The following is a 16,990-nucleotide window of genomic DNA, read 5'->3' as shown; positions in this document are numbered from 1 at the left end:
ATGCTTGCGTGCATAACGCTATGCGCGGATTGGCCAATCAGCGGGCCGGCGATTCCGCTGCTTTTCGCCCTCAAACCTCGATCCCGAACAACCTCCCCGTTGCCCGTTCCGTTGAGCATCTGAGTCCCTTTGCGCCCCCGCTTCCTCTCTTTCTATCTTTCGTTGCTTCTACCCGTCACAATGGCCGGCGCTGTAAGTGTTGCTATCAATGTCGTTGCAAAATGAGTTCAATGGCTAACTGCAGGGTCCCTTGTTCCAGTTCGCTACCTCAATCTATCAGCATGTCCACCTCTTCCCGGTCGTCCGCGGATGACGCTCGTCGCTATACCGCCCATTCAGCTAACGATTGAGTTTTCATCGACTTATAGGACCCTCGTCCGTCGGAATGCTACCTACCTGACTGCCATCTTCGTCGGTGCTTTCGCATTCGAAGTGTGCGTGACTTGAACCCTAACAATCAACACATTCGATTTCGCGCCATTCACGGACTAACAAAATGCTCGCACAGTGGTTTCGATACCTCCACCAACAAGATCTGGGACACCTGGAACCGTGGCGTACGTTTTATTATTACGCCTTATTCGAAACGGACAAAGCTAACATGCCTCTGCCCCTCTAGCGTCAATGGAAGGACATCAAGCACCAGTACATGGTCGCCGCGGCCGATGGCGAGGACGACGAGTAAACGCGGACTCCGGAAGTCGAACAACAATCCAAAATGCTACGATATCCTGGGGATGGTGCGGTCTGATGTTATACACCGATACTTGTTGGGGATGGATGTGCCATATTGAGAGTGTCTGTATCAAATAGAACTTTGAACTTTGTAACTTGACCTTGAATCTCTTTTGTGTCAATCGCTGTCTCCAAAATCATTGTGTTGGGGCTGAAATTGTAGCTGGTCATTGCTCTCACATAGCGGTGGGCAGTGGTCTGATAGACGCCAAGCCCGGGTGTCCGCGGTGAGCATGCCGTAGATATGTCATCCCGATAAAAGACCATCATTGATCTCCCCCACAGTAGCAAAACACTTGGCTTTCTCCATTGTGTGTACAACAAGCTCGCCATCCGTCACTGAGGCGAGGAATATATCTATACGAGCATTGGTGTGTTCACTTCGGCACTTGCTGGCGTCCTCTGCCCGCATTTGTCCACTCCCCTTCCCCACCGTGACCTTCAAGCATTAGATAACTAATCATGCTCATATCACTATACAGAGCTTTTTCCATCCCATTCATTCTCTCTCTGCTGGCCGGAAATCTCCAACAATAGACCACTTCTCACGCGCGCGCTACTTGAAATCCTTCGCGCCGACCGCTATTTTCTCAAACCCCTCTTTCACCAGACCTCACACACCTTCTGCTCGACGATCGCCACACAAACCTCCTCCCTACGTTTGCTGACATCCATCCTCTAAGCCAACGGGCATCGCGGTCCCAAGGCCACGGCGACAAATGATGCGTCCAGAATATGAAAGAATCCTCGGTGAAGGCCTCCTGCGACTCCCCGCCGAACACAACTACCGCTATGGCCCCGCGGCCGAGAAAGCTCTTTTAGAGCTCTTCTTCCGCTCCTTAACGGGCCACAATGAAGAATATCTCCGCGTCCTTTTCTCAGACGGCCTCCCGACAGGCCCTTGGAAATTAGCAGAAGCACAAGGCGCCGTTGAGGGAGCTGAATACACCGAAGCCGCGCGGGGTAAGCGGTGCGGTCACATTTTTCGCGCAGGCGAAGCAACGTACCGGTGCATGACGTGCGGCATAGACGAGACCTGTGTGCTTTGCAGCCGATGTTTCGATTCCTCGGACCACAGCACGCACCAGTACCAGATTTCTATGTCGCCGGGCAACTCGGGGTGCTGTGACTGCGGGGATGAAGAGGCGTGGCGGATCCCCGTGTTCTGTGCAATTCATACAGACAATGGTGAGAAGAAAGGGAAAGGGCATGCTGCGAGCCGGGTTCCGCAGGACTGGGTTGATAGTATCCGGGTGACTGTTGCGCGGACGCTGGATTACTTTGCGGATGTTATTTCTTGTTCGCCGGAGCAGTTGCGGTTGCCGAAAACCGAGGAGGGTATAAGACAGGATGAGGAGGTGTCGAGGTTGCATCCTGGCTGGTATGGTGCGGGTGATGACGAGGAGGAAGAACCTGAATTCGCACTGGCGCTGTGGAACGATGAGAAGCATACGATGCGGGAGGTGACGGACCAAGTATCTCGAGCTTGTCGGGAGAGCCGCCAGTACGGGACTGATAAAGCGCTGGAGACACACGAGATGGGAAGGACTCTGATTAAATATTCAAAAGACCTGAAATTGCTGCTGAGAGTATCGAAGGTTATCGAGCAGATCAAAGTCACTACGACGATTCGATCCTCCCGCGACATGTTCCGTGAGCAAATGTGCGGTACCATTATTGAATGGCTGATGGATATTGCTGGTTGTAGCATTCTCGATGACAACGAGATACTACGGCAAGTAGTATGTGAGGAACTTCTTGGTTCCTGGAAGCGAGGCAGTGGGGCTTTCAATGCTGAGATTGGCCGTTTGGGTATCGATGATCACGCGAAGCTGGAGGAGGGAGGGGCTATGCGTACTATTACGTTGCATATGACTCCCCAGGGCGAGTTGATTCCACCGGACGAAGAGGATGAGGATGATATTGAGAACGGAGATGACGAGGCTAATGATGAAATGGGTGAGATAGACGGCGAATTCATTGAGGCCCAGGATGATGCTGATGATGGAGATGACGAAATGGAACTTGAGATTACCAGGTTGCGCGGAGATATTGCGGAAGATGTTGATATGGTGATGGGTGGCACAGACGACGCTTTACAGATGGCCCAGGCTATTCTCGGATTTACCACACCGTTCAGGCAACAGCAAACTGGGCAACAGGAGCAAGGACCTGAGCAGCAGGAGCAACAAGAAGAACAACCTGATGAATCCAATGAGTCAAGGACTCTCTCCCCACAAGCTCCGACCCCCGGCGGACCGCCGCTGAGCGAAACTCATGATAGTCATGGGGATACCGATATTAGGGCCGACTCTCCTTCGATTCCAATTCCTCGGACTCCTTCTCGTGTGAGACGTCATCCGGCCGCGAAGACAGCCGACCACTGGAAAGTTCGGCCATCGCCTCCTGTGACGGGCGAGACTGTGCCTCTCTATGAAGACCTGTGGAGGCGCACGCGACTTGACTGGATGATTCTATTCGATCTGAGGCTGTGGAAGAAGGCTCGCAATGACCTTCGTGATCTCTACATTAGTACTGTGGTCAACGTACCACAGTTCAAGCGCGTCATGGGATTACGCCTATCCAGCCTGTACAGCGCCCTCGCCCAGCTGTACCTTATTGCTGATAGGGAGCCGGATCATTCGATCATCAATTTATCACTGCAGCTACTGACCACTCCATCCATCACCGAGGAGATTGTGCATCGTGGCAACTTCTTGACCAAGGTCATTGCCATCCTATATACCTTTTTAACAACCAGGCAAGTGGGCGAGCCATGCGAGGTTAACCCCAATGCCACGTTGTCGTTTGACGGTGGATCTGTGAACAACAGACGCCTTTATCATTTCTTCCTCGACCTCAAATATCTCCTGCAGTCTGAGTACGTACAGGACCGTATGCGCAGTGAACCACAATACCTTTATCAGTTCCTTGACTTGATCAAGCTCTCCCAAGGAATATGCCCGAATGTACGTGCTGTTGGCGAGCACGTGGAATACGAGAACGATTCATGGATTAGCGCGTCGATTCTGATGCGGGAAATTAACCGACTGTGTACTGCGTTCCGCGAGGCATTCAAGCGTCCTGAGCTCGATAATGGCCAGAACCTTCTGCGGGCTATTACAGTATCTACAATATCGACCATAGTTAACTCCGTCGGTATGGAGCGGAAGCGATTCGACCAAGCTGAGATCAAGGACTACGTCAAGTTCAAAACTCTCCCACCATTTGACTTCGAGGTTGATCACCCAGAGCGGTTCTCGCGCCATCGTGTGGTGGACTTTGTTGTGGAGAAAGGGCACATGAGCTTCCACCATGCCCTCCATTACACGCTCTCGTGGCTGCTTGACTGTTCCCGCGGCATGAGCGCCGAGTTGCTGCGTGATGTCCTCTTCAGCGCCGCCGAGGCGGCCAACGACAAGCATATCCTCGACAGTGACCTCTCATCGGAAGATCTGCTGCTCGCGATGTTTGACTACCCCCTTCGGGTCTGCGCTTGGCTGGCGCAGATGAAAGCTTTCTTGTGGGTACGCAACGGTCTCAGTTTGAAGCACCAGTCATCTCAGTACCGTGGAGTGTCTTCCCGTGAGCACGGCTACTACCGTGATATCTTCCTGCTGCAGTCTGCACTGGTGACGTGTAATCCTAGTAGAGTGCTCGCTTCTATCGCAGATAGGTTTGGTGTTGTGGATTGGATGACGAGGAACTACATGCCCAGGCCGGGTTTCGAAGAATCCAAGATCGTCGACGTCGTTGAAGAGTTTGTTCTTCTCTTGATTATTCTCTTGACGGATCGTCATGCGCTTGTTACAGAGGGCGACAGCGAAGCTGCAACCCACGAGAACATGACTCGTGAGATTGCTCATGTCTTGTGCTTCAAGCCACTTTCGTTTTCTGACCTATGTACCCGCCTGACCGACGGTGTGCGAGACTCGGATGACTTCCAGGATGTCCTGGAGGAGATCGCGAGGTTCCGGCCCCCGGAGGGCTTGAATGACTCTGGTACATTCGAGCTCAAGCCCGAATACCTCAACTACATCGATCCATACAGCGCGCACTACACAAAGAACCAAAGGGATGAAGCCGAGAACATCTACAAGGAGTGGCAGGCGAAGAAGACCGGGAAGAATGCGGCTGACATTGTCTTTGAGCCGAACTTGCGGCCCTTGACGTCCGGCGCCTTTGCTGATCTTGCTCGCTTCACGCGGACTCCCCTGTTTGCCCAGATTGTGCATCAGCTACTGGATTATGTGATATCTTCCAAGGATTGCACGACGTCGATACCGCCTACGCGTGTCGAGACTTTCCTCCAGGTTGTTCTTCACTTGACCCTCTCTGCTACGCTTGAAGACCATACAGATGAGGGAAAGATGGAACAAGAGTACACGGAATCTTTTGTTTCCCATGCTCTCACCAAAGCAAGAGCTACCCAGACAGGTAGCTACTTGACCATCGTTGGCCTCCTGGAGAAGATCTCGACGATGAGCGAGTTCTCCGCCTGCGGCCCCAAGATCCGACACATTTTGAAGCGTCTTTGGCAGAAGCGACCCCAAGCCTACAACGCTGCTACAGCCTCGTTGTCATTCCCCTTCGACAGAGTCGACACGAACTCGCCCGCCATCGACGAGGGTGAGAAAGAAGCCAAGAAGAAACAGGCCCTAGAGCGACAAGCTAGAGTGATGGCCCAATTCCAACAACAGCAACAAAACTTCCTCAACAATCAGGGTACGTTTGATTGGGGTGAAGAGGACTTTAGCGATATGGAGTCTGAGCCAGATTTGGCCCAAGAGGCCAAGGTTTGGAAGTACCCTAGCGGCACTTGCATCCTCTGCCAGGAAGAGACAAATGACTCCAGGCTGTACGGTACATTTGCTCTGATCCAAGACAGTAGCATATTGAGACAGACGGACATCCAGGATGCGGATTTGATTCGAGAGGTGCTCAAGACGCCGTCAAGCCTGGATAAATCTGCCGAGCACATTCGTCCGTTTGGTGTTGCTGGTGAGAATCATATTGCTGTGCGGCGGCTGGATTCTTCTGGTGAAGTGGTCACTGGTGAGAAGATCGGCCTGAGCAAAGGTTTCAACGCGAAGAATACTGTGCGCGGTCCTGTGACAACAGGCTGCGGGCATATCATGCATTACACGTGTTTTGAGGTCTACTTCACAGCGACTCAACGGCGCCACACGCAACAGATTGCTCGCAACCACCCGGAGCGCTTGGCTAACAAGGAGTTTGTCTGCCCTCTGTGCAAGGCTCTGGGTAACGCTTTCCTTCCTATTGCTTGGAAAGGCAAGGAAGAGTCCTACCCCGGCGCGCTCAATACAAAGGTCACTTTCGACGAGTTTGTTAACCACGAAGTAAAGTCTGTTCTGTCTCACAAGCACAAATTGAACTACGCCCTTCTTGCGGAGAACAGCGAACTCCAGCAGCAGGCGTATCAAGGGCTCTTCCATGAATATTTGTCCAAAAGTCTGGTGCCGCCGCTTGCTGGTAAGGTTGACCAGCTATTGTCGTCTGCACTTCCCTCGACTGCTCATTATATCCCACCCGCCCGGCTCCCTATGCCTGGTATTTTCCCGCCGCAGGATGAACCTTCGGCGAACACATCACCACAGCAAATACCAATCTCAAGCGACAGCCCTATGTCCGAGCTTCTGCAAATCTATGCTCGCCTCAAGCAGACACTCAAGCTAAACCACGTCCATTCGAGCTTCCACCATCCACCTGATAGCGTGAGCAGTGATGAAATTATTAACACGGACTCGTTGTTCCAGAGCTTCGGGTTCAGTATTTCTGCGGTTGAAATTGCACAGCGCGGTGTTGAGTCCGAGCCGGGTGCAACCCTCCTAGACAAGATACCCCAGTTGACATTGACGCATCTCCGCGTCTTAGCCGAGACGGCATTAACATATGCTTCCGTCGGAGGCTTACACAGCAAGACCGGCACCAGTCGGTCATTGGAAGAGTTCCGTGAAATCCATCGGCAAAAGCTATGCCAGCTGTTTGTTGGACATCCGTTCTTCGAAGGGTCCACGCTCCTGAACGACGTCCACCAGATTGAGCCATTGTTCGCCAAGGATACATTTGTGTTCCTAGCAGAGACTTCGCTCACACTCCTTCCTGTCCTCGACGTTGATATTCGTCACTTGGTGCAAATGTGCTATGTTGCCGAGATTGTCAAGGCTGCCGCGACCTATATCATCTGGCCTCTAGGACTGAAGGAAGAGCTGATAAAGAATGGCGACGCACAATACCTCATGGAGATGGAACTCTCCAACGACAAGTTCGAGGCCACTCGCCACTTCTTCAACACCGTCATCGCAGAGCTCAAGTCCAACTCAGTGGGACGAGCAATGGGATCCTCATTCCCTGCTGAACTCGGCTACGTAAAGGAAGGCGAAGACTCCGCAACTCCCGGCGTAATCATCGCCCTCCGCCGCCTCATCTCAAGCTACGCACTGACCTTCCTCCGTAAAGCCGTCATCCTCTTACATGTCCAACACGGCGTCGAATTCCCCAACACGGGCTTCAACGACGTCGGCACCTCCGAGCTCGACCGTCTCACAAAAATCCTCAACATGCCCTCCCTCGACGACGTCTTCTCCTCCATGAAACCGGCCCGCAAGAGTGGCTCCCCCTTCGACGCCATGATCTCAGGCTGGATCTTCCACTGGAACGCCTCCCGCGCGGGTGTCCGCATAGCCGACCACAAGCTCTGGCCTAGCCTCTCGCACCCGGCCATTTTCGAACTCGTCGGTCTACCAAAGTACTTTGACGGTCTTATCGAACTTGCGAACCGCCGCCGATGTCCCAACTCCAAGAAAGAGCTCAGCGACCCCAGCATCTGTCTTTTCTGCGGCGACATCTTCTGCTCTCAGGCCGTCTGCTGCATGACCGGTCCCGAACCCGTGACGCTAGGCGGATGCAACCAGCATGTATTGAAGTATGTCCTTCCTTATTCCCCTTTCCCCTCCACCACCACAATGAACATCCACTAACAAACAAAACCAGGTGCGGCAAAAACATCGGACTCTTCATCAACATCCGCAAATGCGCCATTCTATACCTCCACAGCCAATCCGGCTCATGGCATTACGCGCCTTACCTCGACCGCCATGGCGAAACAGACTTTGGGCTCCGCCGGAACCGCCCGCTTATGCTTAATCGTAAGCGGTATGATCGGTTGTTGAGAGATGTTTGGTTGAGTCATGGCGTGCCGGCTACGATTAGTAGGCGCTTGGAGGCGGAGGTTAATAATGGCGGGTGGGAGACTATTTAGTTGGTTGTTTGGGGAGAAGAAGATGGATGGGTTGGGGATGTGATGTGGTGGTATTAATGATGATGATTGCGATTGTATGTATTGAATTATGGTCCTAAAATAGACGTTCTTCTTTCTATCGAAGTCTTACCTATTGTAGTCGGGTACCAGACATATTTTCAAGGACTGCTGGATGGGATTGAAGTTAGAAACACATATCCAAGAACGCGGTTTTGATGTTGCCTTCCTTATCAATGGATCAGAAATAAGTTCACTAGTTTGAAATAAGAATAGGAATTATTTTTGCGAGCTGTGTTGATTCTCGATATACTCTGTCCCTACCACCTAGTAGACAGCTTGATAACGCTAGACCCAATGCAGACAGGTGGACATCCCGCGGCGCGGTTTTCGAACTTATGCTCCAAAAGCTCCAGGAACATCTTCCAATCCCAACCACTTGACCCTCTCTTTCCTACAGCCCGACCAGATACTTTCATCTATACAATGTGCTTCTAAAACTACCGGATTTATTCACGACCGTCCTATACGTACTAGTACCTCCACGACCTGCCTGAAACCGAACGCCATGAACAACGAACAATTCCGCCGCCTCCTCGTAAACAATAACCAGCCCTCCAAACCCTCGAGCGCGAGCCCGACTGGGTCATCTCAGTCGCCTCCGGGAAACGCAAGACAGAGTCATGGGGCGCGGTCGCCGCAGGGTGGAAGCAGTGGCGGGCACTCGCTGGGCTCGCGGATGCGCTCGAGTATTCCTATGACGCCGTACGTTGGATTCCATTATCATGCGCAAGCACCGCACCGCATTGCCTTGCTCTTTTATTCGGTTCCATGTGTAAGGATAAGAAGCTAACAAATATCTCTATAATACAGACGCAACCTGCAAGCCCCTAACTTCGCCGCCCAACTCTCCGAATACAGACGCGACCGCGACGGAGGGCCTCCGAATAAGAAATTCAAGTCTTCTGCTGCGCCGAAGGGAACAAAGTTACCGGCTGGTTATGAAGACCGGGCTGCGGCGCGTGTACGGGAGGGTGAAGGTGTCTCGGGGATTGAGAATGAGTTGAAACTGAAGGAGTTGGAAGAGAAGCTTAAGAAGGGTCTTATTGATGAGCGGACGTTTACGAGGGTACGGAAGGAGCTTGGGTTTGGTGGGGATTTGGACCGTACGCGTATGGTTAAGGGGTTGGATTGGGATTTGTTGAGGAGGGTTAGGGCGGGAGAGGATGTTGAGATGGGGGAGAAGGAGAAGGATGAGGGCGAGGAGGATAAAGGTGTTGCTGCGGATGAGGGCGAGGGACCAGAGTTGGATATGGACGACGAGTTTGATAAGGTGTTGGAAGGGAAAGGCGAAGAGGCACTTCCTTCTGCGCCGAGGGAGAAGGAGAAGAAGAAGAAGGGGAGCATGGCACCGCCGCCAGCGCCTGCTCAACGGAAGACGCGTGATGAGATTCTGAAGGAGCTCAGGGCGAGTAGAGCGGCAGCTGCAGCAGCTGTACCTGCAGCAGCACCCCAACCTGAACTAGCTCTTGGTGCACGGTTCAAGAAGATCGGCGATTCAAGCGCCGAGAAAAAGCGGTTCATCGAGCAGGATGAGAATGGTCGTCGACGGGAAGTACTCCTCATCACAGATGCCGAAGGCAAGACGAAGCGGAAAACGAGATGGCTGGACCCGCCTGGAACGAAGGCGCCCATCGCAGAAGCAGCGCCCTCCGCTCCAGGGAAGGAAGCGCAGCCTCTTGGAATGGACGTGCCGGCTGAAATAGCCGCCAAGATCAAGGCCGCGCAGGACGTAAAAGAAGACTCAGACGACGACATCTTCGCAGGCGTGGGCGCAGACTACGATCCATTGGGCGGTGCCGGGTCCGACGAGGATTCTTCGGATTCAGAAGGAGAAGAAGGCGAAGTGGCGCCGAAGCCCAAAGCACCACAAGAACCCAGTTCCACAGACAAGAAAGACTCTACAGACGAACCCCGGATAATCAAACCGCGGAACTACTTCGGTACATCCACCACCGGACAAGAGGAGGATGTGGAGGGTAACCGTGACCGCGGCAACCCACTAACCAGAGACCCTACCCTCCTCGCCGCTCTCAAACGAGCTGCTGCCCTGCGCCAGGCAGGGTCAGCAGACGACGACGGGGTCGAAGGTGCAGACGAGGAAGATGTCGACCCTGAGGTCCTCGCCCGACGTAAGAAGTTCCTTGAAGAAGCACGACGCCGTGAAGCTCTCGATGCAGCCGACATGGACTACGGCTTCGGGGGCAGCCGGAATGAAGATGATGAGGACGAGGAAGCTATTCTATTGGAGCCACGAGGCGGGAACAAGAGGAAGCGTGGGCCGAAGAAGAAGAAGGGCGACAAGGATAGTGCTTCGGATGTGCTGGGTGTGTTGGAGGGGAGGAAGAAGGATGCGTGAGTCGCCAGCTGGCGAGGTGTGTGAACTCTACCTTAATGATGGTAAACCTTCAATATCATTTACCTTCAAGTCCACGTTGGACAGCAACGTGGACTTGCCGATGCAAACCACATATTCAGCAAACTCTCAAGAGCTTGTAGTATAGGAGGTAGAGCCCAACTGCAGAACACTATTGCCTGCATGTCCAGAGTCAGGTGATGCGGTGCTTTCTGCTTTTTGAGGACACAAGACTGTCTCTGCCATCAACTGCACAACATCAGACACGACAGCAACCATCAGGCAGTACTCCAGTCCCAATGTTTAGCTGTTGAACCAACACTTTTCTCGATAGTTCGACTAACAGTTATCACCGGACATCCTCCCAACACCCAAGACTCCTATTCCAACACCCCTATCCCAACCCAACGCTGCAGCCTAGACACCTTAAGGTAGACCAAACAGCAAGCATACGCAACTCCTACGTGGACCTATCCATCTTCACCCCCCACCAGACAGTTTAGGCAGGCGGACACCAAGCCACAAAGCACCTAGGGTAACCCACTGCAGTCCAGACCACAACCCAGGCTCTCGGCTCTCAGCTTCCAGGTTTCCAGGCCTCCAGTAATTCCGCGGTCCGGCTATGTTCGAGTTCTACCGCGGAAGACAAAGTGTCCAGTAACAGACGAGAGTGGGTTAGGCAGTGCTGCAGTGGTACCTACAACCTAGGGTCCAGCTTCCAAGACATGCATAACCAGGGAAACACCCACGTCAACCGTTGACCGACAGCCGGAAAGTGTGTCTCAGCCGGAGAACCGGATTGATGGGATGGGTCAAGGTTCAGAGTTTGACTTTGGACCGGATGATCGGTGAGCCAGCAGCCAGCGAGAAGCCAGAGGAGTCGAGAGGGACTGTGCTTGGGCGAGTCTGGAATCTTGTGGGGATACGAGCATTGGATGCATCCATGCTCCATGCTCCATAATATTCCATACTCCCGGTCCCGGCAATGGTTGTGATTCTAGTTGCTGTGGATCCTAAAGCCAGGTCCAGTTCGTTTCAGCTCAGCTTTCTCCATAGGCACTACTACTTCAGAGGAACTCTGTCTTGTGGGCGCTAAAGAAAATCGCTCAAAGGGTGGACCTGACTGACAACGACTGAAGAATGAGAGATTGACTGGAGGATAAAGGCAACTGCGTTGAGGTGAAGCGCTGCCCACGTCATGCTGCAGGAACAGTCAAAGTGGCGCTCTTGGTTTGTTTCAGATCTCGATGTCTGTGATTGGGTTATTGGATGTGGTGTGCCTGAAAGACAAAGCGCTTGGGGGACAGAAACAGTAGCAATATATAGTACAATGGCCGGTTTATGGAAAAGATACAATGGTGAGACTTAATCTCCGTATGCTACTATTTGGTACAGAAGGTTCTCTCTATTTTGGTAGAGAATTGTGTGTGTGTTCTGTTGACAAACAGAGTGGTCTGTGGTGACTGAGTGGACCAGTGGGGCCAACACAACATTCGATGCAATTTAGCGTCTTCGACTGCTTTTCTTCTCTGCTCTTTGTACAGTTTCACCTGTCAATCATATGCGACTGTCAAGGTATGCCCAGTCAAACATGGCAGAGTACCAGCTGTTGTCGGGTACAATAAACCCATCTCCTTTTGAAGTATGATGCACCCTTTGATCCCACTATTGTCTGCCAGGCACAATGATGAGGCATCAAATGATAGCCACGAAAGCACCCCCACCGCTTACGTCCCACGGCTCTGGCGCATCCAGATTTCAGACTGCCACTCCTCCACGCTCCAGGCGCCGACCAGTGGCTCCATCCAGGAACACCACAAAAAGCAAGCAGAAAGCGTCTCGCCTTCATCCATGTCTGATTTGATTGATCAGACGCTCTTGGGGTCTGGTGGAGCCTGCTCGTTTGTGCAGCGCTTATATACCTTCCTCTCCCTCCCCTCCCTCGCCTCTTCTGTTCTTCAAGCAACCAGTCCTCATCTCTACACACTCTCTATCAAACACTTTCTTGCCTTTTGGCATACTATCGTTGTCCTGTGCCGTGCACGGTCAATAGTCATTCCTTTTTAAACACCATTCAAGGCATCATTCCTTTTTGCCTTACCTTCACCTTCCAGTCCTAGCTTCCAGCTTAGCGACTACCAACACATCGAGAACCGGATTCTCATACCACCACCAACAAACACATCTACCAAAATGGTCTCTTTCAAGTACCTCGCCACTACCCTTCTGGCTGCCAGCAGCGCCCTCGCCGCTCCCCACGGTCACAAGCACACGCACTCTATGCGTCAAACCGCCAACGCATCCCACCCCAAGCGTGGCGCCGCCTACAACGAGGCTTCCCTCGTCCAGGCTCTCGCTGACTCTGGCGCCGTCTCCTGGGCCTACGACTGGAACATGGAAGTAATGGGCGATCTCCCCTCGGGCGTTGAGTTCGTCCCTATGCTCTGGGGCTCCAAGATGTTCACTGGCTGGTGGGCCGCCATCCAGACCATCCTGAACAGCGGCAGCACCCACATTATGGGCTTCAACGAGCCCGACATGTCCTCTCAAGCTTCCATGTCCTCCTCCGAGGCGGCCGGCTACTACAAACAGTACATCACCCACTTCAACGGTCAGGCCAAGCTCGTCTCCCCCGCCGTGACCAACGGCGTGGGCGACGACATGGGCCTCACCTGGATGCGCAACTTCCTTAACTCCTGCACGGACTGCGACATCTCTGCGCTCGCTGTGCACTGGTACGGCGAGACCGCCGACGACTTCAAGTCCTTCGTTGAGGAGGCCGTCGCGCTGCAGAAGGAGTTTGGCATCTCCGAGACTTGGGTTACTGAGTTCGCGCTTAACAGTGATATGAGCGGTTCTGGAGCCACGCAGACTTCTGTTGACTTCCTTAACGAGGTTCTGCCTTGGTTGGATGCTCAGGATGCTGTTGCTCGTTATGCTTACTTTATGTGTGCTAAGGGGTACTTGCTTGACGAAAGCAGCCAACTCAGTGTCAGTGGTAAGGCTTACTCTTCGTAAGCTTGCTTGCTTGCTTGAGTTGTGTTGATGGATGATGGTTGATGGGGGGTTCTCTGACTTCTTTTTCGATTCTTCTTGATACCACTTTTTTTTTGTTATCTTTCTTTTCTTTCTTTGGATCCATTTGCCTTGCCTTATCCCCCTTTTCTTTTCTTTCTTTGGACATTTACATTCCCGATCGGTGATCGATTTTGGTGACTTGACTCGAGTTTACCTTTGAGATAGAGACATAACAAAAGCGAAACATTTATCCATGAATAACGAATTCAAATAAAAAGTGCAAAATGTGGATTCGATCCATCAACAACCTTCCTCCCTTTCATATTCCCTTCCGTACTAAAAATTGTAGTGTAAATTGTATGGAAATCCAATCCTCAACGCCTGAAATTGTAAAGTCCAAATAGATCTAGCCACATGACCTAAAAATGTAATCAGACGTACCCAACAAAAACATCCCTTAATCCTTGGAACGACCTCAGCAAGAAGGAAAGTCCTCCTGTCAATCAGTATCATTGAGACCGAGTCAGATAAGAATGGAGACAGATGTAACCTCTTTCCATGGATCAGCGCTGGTAGCTGGAGAGGAAAGTATTGTGATTGGCTGGGCTGTGCTCATGGCGTTTCGGGAAATCCGTGGTTGGGGCCGTTTTTATTAGAAATGTAATTAAAGTCTAGGCAGAGTACAGTTACATTGCACCAGAGTAGGTAGTCTGTAGTCTAGACATTTTCCATGAGGAAAGTATCCAAGTCTGCCCTTGCCCAGCACCCCCCGACAAGATCAGTGCTGCCCAGCTGGGACCCGAAATGAGAAGCCTCTGACGAGGCATCACCTCACTTCTACCTACATCTACTACCCAGGGTACCATAGTCTTAGCGAGCTAGATCGAGCATCACAATGCGATTAGACACCTACGGAGTACCTACGCTGGGTAAATTGAAGACCCCATAGATGTACCTACGAGCGCGCATATTCCTGAAAGGGAAGGATTCAGGCCTTCCCGTCAATGAGTGGAATGTCATCTGCATAGGGTGTAGTCGCTGATGGGGTCTAGGCTCGGCCTTTCTGCGTAGATTTTTTTTTCTTTCCCCCCTCCAGAGGCCCAGACACCATAGGGCTATCGGTTGGATGCTCCATAGGTGGGTTTCCGTTAACAGTGAAAATGGTGGGTATTTACTAGACTCAAGACTCAAGAGGTAGAAGAACACCTAATTGTGCTGTATCTGTTGTCATTCGGTTGGGTAGGGCTGTACACTGCTAAGCTACGTTCATTGAGAAGGTCTCAAGTCATAAGGTAGGTGATGTTGAGTGGTTTGACGACCAGGTCAATCAAATGGGGCTATATAATGGCTCTTCACCTAAGTACAGCTGGTTGGTTGCACCTTCCCTTAGACCTGCAAGCAGAGGGTCGTTCTTTCCTAAATCGACGGATCGTTCGGTCGTTCCTTCCCAGATAAGTGATCGTTCTTTCCATATTCGGTGGTCGCTCCTTCCCTCAGCTGTTGGTTGCTTTTTCCCAAATAACGCCCGGAGGGTTGCTCCTTCCCAACCGAGAGTCCTTCCTTTGGCAGAGAGGCAACCATCTAGATAGAGGTATCAATCCTGCTTAACACCAACCTTCCCGACATTCCTCAACCCAAACCCACTAACAAGACAGACCACCACCATCCCCGCAAAGATAGTCCAGTACGCCGCGCGATATCCCTCCAGAAGTTGCTCGGGTGTTTGAGAGCTAGTTGCGACGCTGATGTCGCTTTCATCATGCGCACTGACAGACGCCGCGATCACGGCTGCGACAGCTAGTCCGACGCTGTTGCCGAGCTGGGAGATTGTGTTGAAGACGCTGCCTGCTAGGGCTTGGGCGTTTGAGGGGAAAGCGCGGCAGATTACCAGGCTGGAGACTGTCCAGAGGACTAAGTAGACAAAGACTCATTAGCTTTAGTTCGGATTGAATGTTGTATATAGGTATGGGATGGGACAGGGGCCACTTACCATCTCCATTAACAGGACTCAAGGTCATAGCCACGAACGCTGCAGCCCAGTACGTCCACTCTGGTGACGCGACTGCCATGAGGATCGGCGATATCGCAGTTATCACGGCTGATATGCCCAGTAGAATATGGACATTTACTTTGGCGACGAGATGCGCGGCAATGACGTTGGTGATGACACCCACGACGGCCATAGGTAAGAAGCGGATAGATGCTTGCAGCGCCGAGATATTCTGGACGTCCTGGAAGAAGAGGGTTGAGATGTACTGGAATGCGTTGAACGCAGCCCAGGTAAAGAACATGGCGACACAGATGAAGAGAAACGGGAGGTTCCGCCAGAGAGAGTTAGGTATGAGAGCGGTCTTGTGTCGCTTGACCTGAAACTTCACCCAGAGCGAGAAAACGGGAAAGAGGGCGGCGGAGAGAACAAGCAGCACGATATACTGGACGTGTGACATGTTCTTGTAACTGAGCGTCACCATCGCAAGAACATAAGACAACAATCCAAAAGCCAGCGCCAAAACTCCTACACCAACCCAGTCAATATCATACACAAGTCGCCGCCAGGTACCCCTCGAGAACTTCTTATCCTGCCCATCAGCTGGGAGAACATAGATGGAAGCCACGAAAAGCACCGCGTCAACGATGGCAGTGATATAAAACCCCCACCGCCACCCAATCGTCCCCGTGAACACACCACCGAGTATCAACCCAAGCGCATACCCCAACGGCTGCCCCATACCCGTCGCAGCAAATGCGATATTCCGCGTCTTCCCAGGTGGAAACGACGCAGTGACAAGCGACATCGACGTAGGGAGACACATAGCGACAAACAAGCCCAGAATAGCACGGAAGATAATAAACTGATTACCCGTTTGGGCGAGACCGCAGGCAAGGATCAGAGGGCACGAGACACCGCTTCCAATGAGCCACATTCGCTTGGACCCGACGACGTCGGCGACGGAGCCGAATGCCAGGAGGGTACATCCTGCTGAAAGCGCATAGACAGATGCAGGCCAGAAAATCAGATCGCGAGCGAGATGGATATCCGTTGAGATTTGTGGGAGGGCGGTTGCCAATAAACCGGTCCCCGAGACGCTGACGAAGGTTACGCCCGTGATGACAGTTATGATGGCAAACGACTCGAGCTTTGTCCTGGGGGTTGAGCCTGAGTCCGAATGATCTGACGAAGATGATGATGGCGATGCCTTATTGTTTAGATTAGTGAGTTCATACTCGGGTACAGATGGAGGCACTAACACGGTTGTTGTAGTGGTGGTGGTGGTGGCCATGGCTGCGACGTTGGGGTGTTGGAAGAGAAACGGGACTGGGAAGTGAGAGAGGAACAGTAGCCTGGCTTTTGAATACGTGCTGTTAAGTCTAGACCTCATTAGTGGGAGGCTTATCTTTGGGCATAAACTACAGAATTATAGATAGACAGATAGATACGTACAAGTTGGACCAATCCCAGCCCTAGCAGTCTGGACTAATTAATTAAATAGTTACTAGGCATAGCTGGGTCGCAAGGGTGCAATTCTACCGAGGGAACGCTA

General features: G+C 52.2%; 5 protein-coding genes across 5 annotated transcripts; 4 read left to right on the top strand and 1 right to left on the bottom strand.

Annotated features, from left to right (window-relative positions):
• The first annotated feature begins 69 nt into the window (after positions 1 to 69).
• Positions 70 to 922, top strand: BDV14DRAFT_171489 (cytochrome b-c1 complex subunit 9). The gene is made up of 4 exons (XM_073768412.1): positions 70 to 192; positions 260 to 434; positions 509 to 557; positions 620 to 922. The coding sequence occupies exons 2-4, from the start codon at positions 310 to 312 to the stop codon at positions 683 to 685; spliced, it is 240 nt and encodes a 79-aa protein (XP_073629325.1). The 5' UTR covers positions 70 to 192; positions 260 to 309; the 3' UTR covers positions 686 to 922.
• A 163-nt stretch (positions 923 to 1,085) lies between these two features.
• Positions 1,086 to 8,217, top strand: BDV14DRAFT_171482 (putative ubiquitin-protein ligase E3 component (UBR1)). Its single transcript, XM_073768411.1, has 2 exons — positions 1,086 to 7,681; positions 7,750 to 8,217. The coding sequence occupies exons 1-2, from the start codon at positions 1,455 to 1,457 to the stop codon at positions 8,015 to 8,017; spliced, it is 6,495 nt and encodes a 2,164-aa protein (XP_073629324.1). The 5' UTR covers positions 1,086 to 1,454; the 3' UTR covers positions 8,018 to 8,217.
• A 218-nt stretch (positions 8,218 to 8,435) lies between these two features.
• Positions 8,436 to 10,780, top strand: BDV14DRAFT_47519 (uncharacterized protein). Its single transcript, XM_073776862.1, has 2 exons — positions 8,436 to 8,779; positions 8,888 to 10,780. Exons 1-2 carry the CDS (start codon positions 8,583 to 8,585, stop codon positions 10,431 to 10,433), a joined length of 1,743 nt encoding a protein of 580 aa, XP_073629323.1. The 5' UTR covers positions 8,436 to 8,582; the 3' UTR covers positions 10,434 to 10,780.
• A 1,671-nt stretch (positions 10,781 to 12,451) lies between these two features.
• On the top strand, positions 12,452 to 13,859 carry BDV14DRAFT_47506 (glycoside hydrolase family 128 protein). The gene has a single exon (XM_073776861.1). It carries the CDS (start codon positions 12,624 to 12,626, stop codon positions 13,446 to 13,448), a length of 825 nt encoding a protein of 274 aa, XP_073629322.1. The 5' UTR covers positions 12,452 to 12,623; the 3' UTR covers positions 13,449 to 13,859.
• A 993-nt stretch (positions 13,860 to 14,852) lies between these two features.
• BDV14DRAFT_171479 (major facilitator superfamily domain-containing protein) lies at positions 14,853 to 16,754 on the bottom strand. The gene is made up of 2 exons (XM_073768410.1): positions 15,439 to 16,754; positions 14,853 to 15,359 (listed from the first exon to the last, which is right to left on the bottom strand). The coding sequence occupies exons 1-2, from the start codon at positions 16,727 to 16,729 to the stop codon at positions 15,043 to 15,045; spliced, it is 1,608 nt and encodes a 535-aa protein (XP_073629321.1). The 5' UTR covers positions 16,730 to 16,754; the 3' UTR covers positions 14,853 to 15,042.
• Positions 16,755 to 16,990: the final 236 nt, after the last annotated feature.

Source organism: Aspergillus stella-maris (assembly GCF_047715825.1).
Source record: "Aspergillus stella-maris strain CBS 113639 unplaced genomic scaffold BDV14scaffold_20, whole genome shotgun sequence".
Classification (NCBI taxonomy): Eukaryota; Fungi; Ascomycota; class Eurotiomycetes; order Eurotiales; family Aspergillaceae; genus Aspergillus; species Aspergillus stella-maris.
This window is presented reverse-complemented; position numbering and strand designations above follow the sequence as displayed.